Raw genomic sequence first — 12621 nt, 5'->3', positions numbered from 1 at the left:
ACAGGTTTTTAACTTCTTTTATAAAAAATATGTTCTTTTTAAAAAAGGTAGCAATAGTAGCCTAGCAAGTGAAATACTAGAACAAATGAAATACAACAAAATGTTTTCACTACATGGGCTTTTACAAATTGATTACTGTAACAATTAACTAGATTACTGGTTCTGTGAGAGCAGATGCCATGTTCTATACTTCATTAACAATATGTTGTACAACACTCTAGCAAGTAACAGGCATTCTATACCTAATTGTTGAATTAAGTCCCTACCACTTATAAAAAGATTAAAACTGATGAAAGACATTCACAAAATGATTAGTTCCAACTAGAAAATGAGATACAAGTTTAAAAAAGATCAACTTTTCAGCATGATAGCTGTTCTGAAAAGTGGGGTTGATAGCTCATCAATCATTCCTAAAAATAGTACCTCTTGAGAGATTATTATAAGGCCATTACTCTAACTGCTAGATTTAATACACAATCATACAATTATTAATCATAAATCATAGTTACATCAAAAGTTCCACCAATCTTCGACAGACTCCAGAATCAATGACTGCTTGAATTTTATCATTGGGTCCATCAGAGAGATAAGAAAGGGCCCAGCACACATCTGCTAATACATCTGGGTCGCTGCTAAACAACAATCGTGACAAGACATTTAAGCAAGGTGAAACCTAGAAGAAAAGAGCCAATATTAACTATTTTATCTAAGATCGAGTTTCCTGAGGAAAATCTAGAACTTCATTTTATGTTTTTTAGAACCTCATTTTAAAACAAAAATTTAATGCTACAAAAATACCAGAGAAATTAAAACATTCTCTTGTTTTAAAATTATGATCATATATATGAACATGTAACTGATTATTTCCAATTAATCTTTTTTAAAAGACTTATTTATTTTAGAGAAAGAGAGTGCATAAGCTGGGGAAGAGACAGAGGGGGAAAGAGAGGGGAGGCAGACTCCTCACTGAATGGGGAGCACAACGCAGGGCTTGATCTCAGGACCCTGAGATCACCACCTGAGCGGAAACCAGGAATCGGACGCTTAACTGACTCAGCCACCCAGGTGCCCCTCCAATTAATCTTACATTAAATATGTGGTAATTTTACGTTTTTAAGAGTACTGAAATACATATTTGAGATCCCCTATATTTAAATCACACACATAATGCACCCATAAAAGGCATACCAAAACTAACAGAAGTAAAAATGTTTTAGTTAAGTGTTTAATACAATGCTCATGAAATATGATCCAACTGAAATAAACCTCAACCTACTTATTACATGTACACTACTGGAAATAAATCTAATAGTCAGTTGAGGACTAAAGGTAGAGAAAATACAATAAGAAACCTGAAGTCACTAATAAGCTGTACTTTTTAATGTACTAAAAACTCTGAATCTTCAGTTACAAAAAAAGAAAAACCACACACATAGCAAGAGACTTTAATCTCTTTCATATTAATATTACAACTAATCAGTTGTGAAATAAACCTATCACTTCACCTGAGACTCAGTTTCCAAATCTATGAAACAAAGCCATAATTAGACAAATTCTATGATCCTTCCTTTCTCAAGTCAGACAGACCTAGATTCACTAGATGTATGACCATGGGTAAATTACTTAATATCTCTAAAACCCATTTCTTCATTTATAAAACAGGGATAAAATAGCACTGTTAAGGGCACCTGGGTGGCTCAGTAGGTTAAGTGTCTGCCTATAGCTCAGTCATGATCCCAGAGTCCTGGGATCCAGCCCTGCAGTAGGCTCCCTGCTCAGCAGGGACTCTACTTCTCCATCGGCCCCTTCCTCTGCTTGTGCTTGCCCAATCTTGCTCTCTCCCCCTCCCTATCCTCCCCCTTACTCATGAGAGCAAATAAATAATCTTTAATAAAAAAAAAAGTACTGTTAAATTAGTAGCAATGTATGAGGCATCTTAGAACAGTAACTAGCATAGAGATGATTGCTCTTTTTATTGCCATGATCAGTACTGATTCTATACTCCAAGTTTTTTTTATCAGTAACCTAAAGTATCTCTTAGTCTATTCTCGGACAAGAGCTATATACTAAATCTAGATATGCCACAAATAAAGAATAGTTACAGCTTTTGAAAGGTTCTAGTACTTTAGAAAAAATTTCAAAGAAATTATAAAACCTCAGGTAGATAATTTGCTGGGTCCATTCAAAAGCTAACACCTATACAGAAAAATTCCATATAAAGAGCAAAAAACAAATTCTTGAGAATATAAAATGATTGTGAAAATAATTTTTTTAAGTGTCAATGATAAAATCTCTTATAGAAAAATCACAGAAAATCTACCCAATGAGTCTTAAGCCCTATTAATGTGAATTATACTGTAAGTTTGGAATACATAAGGAAACAAAAAGAGACAAAGACTCCTAACTCTAAGGAGTTTATATTTCAGTGGAAGAAAGACATTTTATTTAAATAAGTAATAAATTTTTAAAACCATGTATTATGTTAAAAGATGTTGAAAAAAATGTGGAGTAAAATGTGGACGTGAGTCAATGGCTGGGGTATTGAGAGATTACATTATTATGAAGGGTAGTCAGAGTAGAGCTTATGGAAAAATTGCTTAAAAAAGCAAGCAATTAAAGAAGATGAGGGAATTATGTAATTAAGCAGATATTTAGCATTAAGTTGTAGGCCAATGGTTTTCAAAGTGTGGTCCATGGACCCCTGCAGGATTCTTGAAACCTTTGGGAGAAGTAATCTTTAATGTAAAAGCCATTTTCATAATTATACTAACACATAATTGGTCTTTTGTTGACATTTGCACTTAAAGCCACAAAAGCAATGGTGGGTAAAACTCAGCATATATTAAGGCAGCAGTACCAAAATATACCAGAGAACTTTGTATTCTTTACACCCACACACTTGCCAGGAGAGGGGGGAATGCCAGTTCATTTAAGAATTACCTTGTAGAAGCAGTAAAAGTTACAAATTTTATTAAATCTCAATTCTTGAATACATGTTTTTTGAATAGAATTGTGAGATAAAATGGGAAATATGCATACATATGTATGTGTATATATACAAATAAAATATATTTTAAAAATATATTTACTGGCCTATTTGGGAACCAACTGCAGATATTATCATACTTCCCACCCCCCCGAATCCTTTAGCATGTATCTCCTAAGAAATTTCATTCTCCTGTATTTCGGTATATCGGTATTTCTTTTCATTCTCCTGTCACAACATAACTGTTATCAAAAAATCGAAACATCAAAAAATTTTTCATTGCTACAATATTATCTAAGGTCTAAAGCAAATTTAAATCTTTTAAACTGGGATCCCTGGGTGGCGCAGCGGTTTGGTGCCTGCCTTTGGCCCAGGGCGCGATCCTGGAGACCCGGGATCGAATCCCACATCAGGCTCCCGGTGCATGGAGCCTGCTTCTCCCTCCGCCTGTGTCTCTGCCTCTCTCTCTCTCTCTGTGACTATCATAAATAAATAAAAAATTAAAAAAAAAAATTAAATCTTTTAAACTAAAACTTAATTTCAATCCATGATCTAATCAGTAATTAAATGTTGCATATACCTGTTATAGCTCACAAGTGTCGTAAAAAAAAAAAATCAAGTTTGAAGTATAAAGTAAAAATAATAGTTAGGTGTACAGTTCTATCGAGAGTTTTGGCAAATACATTCAGTTGTACAGCTACCACCCAATCAAGATATAGAATATTTCTATCATCCCTAAAACTACCCTCTCTGTCCCTTTCAGGTAATCACTGATCTGATTTTTTGTTTCTATAGTTTCGTCTTTTCCAAAATATTATATTAATGAAATCATACAAGATGCAGCATTTGTGTGTGGCTTCTTTCATTTAGCTTAATGCTTGTCAGATTCACTCATGCTGTTGCATGCACCAATAGTTTCTTCCTTTTTATTGTGGAGTTGTATTCCACCTTATGAATGAAATTATTTATCCATACACCAGCTGATATACGTTTGGGCTGTTTCCAATTTCTGATGATTATGAATAAAGCTCTTGTAAACATTTATATACAGGTCTTTTTGTAGACATACTATTTCTTATTTCCTGGTAAGTACCATATTGCTAAATAGCATAGTAAGAAACTGTCTTCTTACTAAAATGTATGCTATTTTACATTCTATCAGCAATGTGTGAGAATTTCAGTTGCTATCCATTATCTCGTCAGCCCTTGGTATTATTAGTTCTTTAGATTTTAACCATCCCAATAGGTCTGCCTTTACCGTCTTAATCATGAATAGCTCCTCATCCTATTTGTGTGCTTTCACATTGCTAATATTCTTAGAGTCTAGGACATTTATTTCACAAACCATTCCTCAATTCTGATTGGTCTTCCTGTTTCCTCGTTATTAGATTCAGGTTAAACATTTCTAGCAAGAGTGTTACATAGGTCATGATGTGTTATTTTTAGTCATGTCACATCTGAAGGCACATAATGTCAGTTTTCCCTTCTTAGTAATGTTAAATTTAATCATTTGGTTAAGGTGACAAGAGTCCACTAGAATTATCAACAGTAAACAAAACTCCCTCCTATGCCCTTTGTAATTATTATTTTTTTAAAGATTTTATTTACTTATTCATAAGAGACACACAGAGAGAGGCAGAGACATAGTCAGAGACGGAAGCAGGCTCCTCATGGAACCCGATACAGGACTCAATCCCCAAACCTGGATCACACCCTGAGCCAAAGGCAGATGCTCAACTGCTGAGCCACCCAGGCGTACTCCCTACTTTGTAATTAATACTCTGCAGGGCAATACTTTCCAACCATATAAATATTCTGTTCCCCAGCAATATTTAACTTAAGTGTCTTAGAACTCACTGATGATCCCTGCCCAAATCAATTATTAGCATGGTGGCTGACTTTTCTAATACAAAGTCCTTCTACATGTATTAATTGGTATTCTTCTGTAAAAAAGAGCTTTCCTTTCCCTATTTTTAGTATTAGGATAGACTCACAGATTCTTTTTATTCAATGTTAAAACTATTTCCTTTCCTTATCATCTTGATCCTCAAGCAAGGATCAAATTTGGCTAGAAGAACCCCTACCTGAATATTCTTCAGGAGAGGCAACAGAATTTACTGATGGAATGAATGCAGAGCATGAGATAAAAGAGAAAGCAGGTAAAAATGTTAAAGTACCTCATTTAAATAATAGAAGATGAAAATTTTATTAATGGGTCTGAAAAACTTAGCACAGAATGTTCTGGGCAAAAGAACAGGAATTGTATTTTAAATATGTTAAATTTGAGATGTCTATTAGATAGCCAAATAAAAATGCTAAGTTTGGAGTTAGAAAAAAGATCTGAGTCAAACACTGAAATTTGGAAGTTGCTGGCATGTGGATGACATTTAAAGTCACATAATGGGTAATATCAATAAAGAACCGGATGCAGATAAATATAAGGAAAAGCCAAAACCATTCACTTTGTACTCTCAACTTTAGGAGATAAAAGAGGAGGAACTACTATATGAAACTGTAAAGGAGCAATCATTGAGGTAGAAGGAAAACTTAAGAAAGTAGTGGCTTGAAAACTAAGTGAAAAAAAAAAGATTACAGTGGTTGATAGTGTCTGCCTTCGGTTCAGGTCATGAACCTGGGCTTCTGAGATCAAGTCCCACATCAGGCTCCCCACAGGGATTCTGCTTCTCCCTCTGCCTAAGTCTCTGCTTCTGTGTCTCTCTTGAGTAACTAAACAAAATCTTAAAAAAAAAAAAAAAATTACACAGGAGGAAGAAGTGACCAAGTGTATCATGTGAAGGCAATAGATCAGGTAACATGAAGACTGAGGAATCACCACTGTGATGTATGTAGCAAGTCATTTAAGAAAAGGTCTAAACATTAACCCTTGAATGTCACAATGTAAAGACACTCATGACCTTAGTGAAAGTAGATTCAGTGCAGTGACTGAGGGAAAATTCTGATTGGAGGATGCAATGAGAATGAAAGGAGAGAGAACAGACAATGAGAACAGACAAATGAGGAATTCTGCTATAAAAGGAAGCAAAGAAATGGGGTGGCAGTAAACAGGGAAACTAATAGGGCTTTCAGGGACTAAAAAAAGATTTAACATGAGAGAAATAACAGTATCTTTAAATTATTAGAAGGAAAGAAGTGATGTACCTGGAGCGATGAAGACAGAAATCTACATAGTGTACAAACAGATGAATTAACTTTATAAAGAACCATGGTTAAAGTAACCAACGATGATAGGAATGCATAGCGATACAGATGGTGACAGTAATAACCTATGGAAGTTCGCTTCAGAGTGCTTCAATTTTCTCAGTGAAGAAGCCGAGTCATTAATTGAGAGTGAGGATGGAAATGAAGTATAGTATAGGTAGGACAGAAAAGAAAATAAGCAACAGTCTCTACCAGCTATTAAATAATATCTATTCACCATTATAAATGTGAATTGGCCTGTAATTCAGGTAACCACATGGCTTCTCAAGATTATAGAATTTCTCAAAGTCTTAATATTCCATGAGATGTTTCATACAGGCAATCATTTTAAAAAGAAAGCTCAAGGGATCCCTGAGTGGCACAGCAGTTTAGCGCCTGCCTTTGGCCCAGGGCGCGATCCTGGGGACCTGGGATCGAGTCCCACGTCGGGCTCCCGGTGCATGGAGCCTGCTTCTCCCTCTGCCTGTGTCTCAGCCTCTCTCTCTCTCTCTCTCTGTGACTATCATAAATAAATTTAAAAAATAAAAAATAAAAACAAAAAGAAAGCTCAAATATGTGGTTTAGACTATCAGTTTTATAAATTATAAATTCATAAAATTTGAAAGTATCTTTCAAATAAGCAAATTCTTCAGGAAAAGCATCTCTATGAGAAAACTCTTTTTTTTTTTTTTAAAGATTTTATTCATTTATTCATGAGAGACACAGAGAGAGAGGGGAAGAGACACAGGCAGAGGGAGAAGCAGGTTCCAAGCAGGAAGCCCGATGTGGGACTTGATCCCCAGACTCTGGGACTCGGCCCTGAGCCAAAGGCAGACACTCAACCACAAAGCCACCCATGTGTCCCTGAGAAAAACTTTTTAAAAATGAGTTCTTTATATTAGATACCTGTTATTACAAAAAAATTTTTAGATCTTTATTGCTTGTCTATGGCTAAAGAACTCTTAAAAACCATGTAATATAATTAGAACACAAAAAGATCGCAAAATGTAAACAGTACTTAAAAAAAAGAATCCAATACTGTTACTAAGGAAAAATGGAAAAAATGAAACATAGGATTTTAAACTAGCTATATGTTTACAACTATTACTGCATAATTATCATCTCAACATATACACATACAGATGCATACTATTTCAAAAGCTAAGGGGAAAAAAACTACAAACTCTTAAGAGGAAAGTATTTTACAGAAAAACATAAAATGAAAAACAATGCAAAAAACTCAATCAAAATACAGTTATCCCATACCATTTTTTAAAAGGTAAATTTTAAAAATTACTGATTGTTATGTTAAAACCATGAATATATAATTAGCAAGCCAATTCTACATATGCACATCTAAACCTACAAATAGCTGAAGGATTCATCACCATCAGTTGAATTGATCCTTATTATCTCCTCAAAATACAAACTTTTTTTCAATTCTATAATAATCATTGCCAAATGATGTTTTTATATATAATGCATTTGTTTTTTAAAAAGGTCATTTACTAGGTACTTGTGTACCATATATTCTTTTCCTTGTATCATACTCAGTTCAAATACTCATCCCTTATGGTATTTCTACTCAAAGAAATACTTCTACAATTAAAGTGAAAATTATAAAAAATCCTTTTAACTAATTAAGGCCATTGCTACATTATTTCATAACTTGTTTCCTCCAGGAACTGTGGTATAGCTTACACAAAACTTTTCTAAGATACATATTAAACCAAATTCTAATTAGAATAATAATTTAGGGGGCACCTGGGTGGCTCAGAGATAATGCGTCTGCCTTTGGCTCAGGGTGTGATCCCAAAGTCCTGAGATGGAGTCCCACATTGGGCTCCCCGCAGGGAGCCTGCTTCCCTGTGTCTCTGCCTCTCTCTGTGTGTCTCTCATGAATAAGTAAATAGAATCTCTTTAAAAATTTTTTTTAAAGTAAAACCAAATAATTTTGGGGATGTCTGGGTGGCTCAGCAGGTTAGGCATCTATCTCTCAATTTTGGCTCAGGTCATAATCTCACATATCATGAAATCAAGCCCTGCATTGGGCTCTGTGCTCAGTGGGAGTCAGCTTGAGATTCTTTCCCTCCAGTCCTTCCCCATGTTGAGTGTGTGCCCTTTCTCTTTCAAATATATAAATAAAAATTTTTTAAAAAAAGTAATAATTTTGTTCCTCATTTTATTTGTAGCATACTTTACAATGCTTTAAACCAGCTTCTTAGTCATATTACGTACTTGTCAATATACGTGGAATATGATTTGGAAAAATTTTATGGATGTTATGGATAGTAATGGAAAAATTTTATGAACTATGATTGAACCTCTAACATGCTATGGAGTGTGCTAAAAGATCAATAAATGATGGTACCAATGAGATTTTAAAATTATGTTGGTGGTTCAGATGAAATGTGGCTAAATCTTAAATTTCAAATTGGAATGATAAAAGTATAAATGAGAAGGCATAACAACTCATGCATATTTTTGAATTAGGAATTTATTATTTTTTGCCCCCAGAAACTTTAAATCCTCACCAGATTTTAAGTTCTTAGTGCTATAGTCAATATTCCCCTTTCACTCATGGATACTGAATTCAAAAGAAGTGTAATAATAGCCCAGAAATTTATCTACGTTCTGTCTTTTTAACAATATCTTATTGGTAAGAAAATAGAACTAAAAATGGAGATTTGCTAATAATCTATTCTTGTAGCAGAATATGAACAGATGGGGAAAAAGATATCCTAAACAGATAAAAAGTACACTGGGAAAACACAAGCCACTGTGGACTTTTACTTTTCCAATTTTACAACTAATAGTGGACCTGGATGAATTACCTTAACCTTTTGGGGGATTTCAATTTCCTATACATGAGAACAAAACTAGAAGATTTCTAAGGTCAACACTAACATACATAAACATCAAGTGACAATGGTGGCTGAGAGGCAATCATATATATTATAAACAAACTTAAAAGTTTATGTAGATAGATTCCTTAATTTGTATATTTTACTCATACCTTACTAAAGTTTGGAGGAGGGTTTTTGCCTCTACATAAATTTGAGAGGGCCCATACAGCATTTCTGGTTGTTGTAAGTCTGTTTGAATTTGTTAATAACCTGCCAAAAAAAAAAAAAAAAAAAGAAAGAAAGAAAAAAGAAAATTGTCACTTTACATTCATTTTTCCTCTTTAGCTATTTTATATCAGAAACTATGAAAATTCTCAGTATACTTTATAATGTAGTCAGTCTAATGTGGTAAAATTGGAAAAAGAAATTTTAAAAATCATTATATTTCTGGAAATAAAATAAATATACCACTTTACTTTTAAAATTCTGAATCTATGATCTGAATAGATCCTTACAAGACATAAAACATGTTCAAAATAAAGGATGTTATGGAAAATGGACTTACTTCTATATACTTTATTTTTTTAAAACTTTGATAGATTATTTTGAGTCACAATATAAAGTAATAAATAATACAATTTTGAAGATTAAATCTTTTTACTGGGATTTTAGAGGACCAGAAAAGGGAATGCATAAAGTCTTACCAAGAGTAGCCTAACCATTATAAGTTAAGGCCAAATCATCTTAGAAAAAAAAAAAAAAAAAAAAAAAAGCAAAATATTTGGTCTGGTGCTTAAGTAAAATTATTTCTATATACTTTAAAAAAAGTATTACCTTTTTTAGAACTATGAAAATAATACATTATACAATTTCAAGAAGCAAGGAATACAGGGTCAAACTGAATGAAGATCAGCTATTGAGAAGGCATGTTTGTTTTAAAAAGATTGTCTATTAGTATTCTCGAAGACAGCCAAAAGTTTATAGTAACCAAGAAAACTTTTAGCTAGGAAAGGGATGCAATGTGGTAGGAGAGATTTCAGGCAGTCTGACATACCCTTGCCCAACTCCTCCCCAGTCTGGCAGCAGTCTGAAGAAGAAAGCTAGAGTTCCCACTGTGAGTTCCTGATTCGAAAAGGGAGCTAAGGAGACCTGTTTCCAAGGAATAGTGTTTGTCTGTTTTGATTTGTGTGGGTGCTGTCTGAAGGACTGATACAAGGGGCATGCCTTTGCTTTGTCTAACTGGGAACTCTTTCATGAAGTTCAATAGGTAAATTTTCATCAAAAACCATGGAAGACAGAAGGCAGTGAGATTATATATTTAAACTGCTAAAAGAGGGACAGCTGAGTGGCTCAGTGTTTGAGCATCTGCCTTTGGCTCAGGGTGTAATCCCGGAGTCCTGGGATCGAGTCCTACATCGGGCTTCCTGCATGGAGCCTGCTTCTCCCTCTGCCTATGTCTCTGCCTCTCTCTCTGTGTCTCTCATGAATAAAATCTTTTAAAATTTTTAAAAAATAAAAAATAAACTGCTAAAAGAAAAAAATGTCACCTAAGAATTCTGTATCCTGCAAAACTAGCCTTCAAAATAATCAAAGAGAAAGTAAGAATCCCAGAACAACAAAGCTAAGAAAAATCATCACCAGTAGATCTGCTTTACAAGAGTAACTGAAAGGAGTCCTTTAGGCTGAAGTGAAAGGACAATAAACCATAACTCAAAACCAGAAGAAAAAATAAAGAATAAAAATAATCATATAGATAGGTATAAAAGGTGGTAAGTTTGAATTGTAATTTTTCTATATGATTTAAAAGACAAACACATAAAGCAATAATTATAAATCTACTTTAATTGCCATACAAGAGATAATTTAATTTTTCCTGATGACTTAAAGGGGGTGGGGCAGAGATGTACAGAAGCTGTTTTTTCATAGTATCACAACTAAATTGGTATTAATTCCAACGAATACTGTAAGTTTAAGATATTAACTGTGCTCCCTGGATTAATCATTAATAGAATAGCTAAAAAAATATACAGAAAAGGAAATGAGAATGGAATACAATCTCTTACCCCAAAAAATCAAACACAAAAGGTAGCAATAAGGAATTGAGAAACAAAAAGGATCTAAAATATACAGAAAACAATAAAATGGCAGAAGTCCTTTCTTGTCAGTAATTATACTGAACGTAAACAGATCAAATTATTGAATTAAGGCAGTGACTGGCAGAATAACATTTTGTAAAAACTCAAAAACAAACAACAACCTATGAGTCATCTATAATACACTCTACAGATAATCACTTTATTTTTTTTTTAAGATTTATTTTAGAGAGAGGGAGAGAGCGTGTGCATGAGCAGGGGAGGAGGAGAGGTAGAGAATCTCAAGCAGACTCCCTGAGCAGAGACCCCAATGTGGGGCTCAATCCCACAACCCATGAGATCATGAGCTGAGTCGAAATTAGGAGTCAGACGCTTAGCTGTCTGAGCCACCCAGGCACCCCAAAAGCTAAAACAATCTTGACCAAAAAATGAAAATTGAAGGACTCACATGTTCTGATTTCAAAATTTACCACAAAGGTACTGTAATCAAAACAATATACACCATTCAATGAATAAAGAATATTCTCTTCAACAAATTATGCTGTGATAAATGAATGTCCCCTTACACCCCACATCATATAAAAAACTTGAAACGGATCAAAGATGAAAACACAGGGGTGCCTGGGTGGTTCAACTGGTTAAGCATCTGCCTTCAGCTCAGGTCATGATCCCAGGGTCCTGGGATCTGAACTCCATGTTGAGCTCTCTGCTCAGCAGAGAGCCTGCTTTTCCCTCTCCCTCTCCCTGATGCTCCCCCCACTTGTGCTCTGTCAAATAAATAAAATCTTTAAAAAGATGAAAATATAAAAGCTAAGACTATAAGACTCTTAGAAGAAAACATAAGAGCAAATATTCATGACCTCTGATTGGGCAATGGTTTCTTATATACAACACCAAAAACATAAACGACAAAACAAAAAAATATGTAAACTGGATTTCATCAAAATTAAAAACTTTTGTGACTCAATGGACACTATCAAGAGTGAAGATAACCCAGAGAATGAAGATAACCTTGCTGCTATGGAAAATAGTTTGGTGGTTCCCAAGAAGTCAGAGTTACCGTATGACCCAGCAATTCTATCCATAGGTATACCTAAAAGGAATTGAAAACTACCATTCTAACAAAATCTTGTATAAGAGTATTTAGAAGAATAATATTTAATCCAAAAGTCGAAAAAAAAAAAAATGACCATCAACTGATGAATGGGTGAACAAATGTGGTAGTACATCCATATAATATTATACAGCCATAAAAATAATACTGATAAAAAAATTACTGATATGCTATAATATGAACCGTGAAAACAATATGCTATGTGAAAAAAGCCAGATACAAAAGGTGACACAATGTATGATTCCATTTATATGAAATAGCCAAAACAGGCAAATCCATAAATAGCATATTAGTGGTTTCCAAGAGCTGAGGCTAGGAGGAAACGGAATATGACAGCTTACTGGGTATGGGGTTTCTCCTTGGGGTGCTAAAAGTTCTGGAACT

At 34.2% G+C, this 12621-nt stretch overlaps 1 protein-coding gene across 1 annotated transcript in view; it reads right to left on the bottom strand.

Annotated features, from left to right (window-relative positions):
• KPNA5 (karyopherin subunit alpha 5) overlaps positions 1-12621 on the bottom strand; it is a 42811-nt gene that overhangs the window by 13530 nt on the left and 16660 nt on the right. The window contains exons 8-9 of the mRNA XM_041745130.1: positions 9201-9300; positions 510-673 (exon numbers count right to left, since the gene is read on the bottom strand). Coding sequence (XP_041601064.1) covers positions 510-673; positions 9201-9300 — 264 coding nt within the window. The remainder of the gene's footprint in view (positions 1-509; positions 674-9200; positions 9301-12621) is intronic.

Source organism: Vulpes lagopus, chromosome 2 (genome assembly GCF_018345385.1).
Source record: "Vulpes lagopus strain Blue_001 chromosome 2, ASM1834538v1, whole genome shotgun sequence".
Taxonomy (NCBI): Eukaryota; Metazoa; Chordata; class Mammalia; order Carnivora; family Canidae; genus Vulpes; species Vulpes lagopus.
Note: the sequence above shows the minus strand (reverse complement) of the source record. Positions and strands in the feature narration are given on the sequence as shown.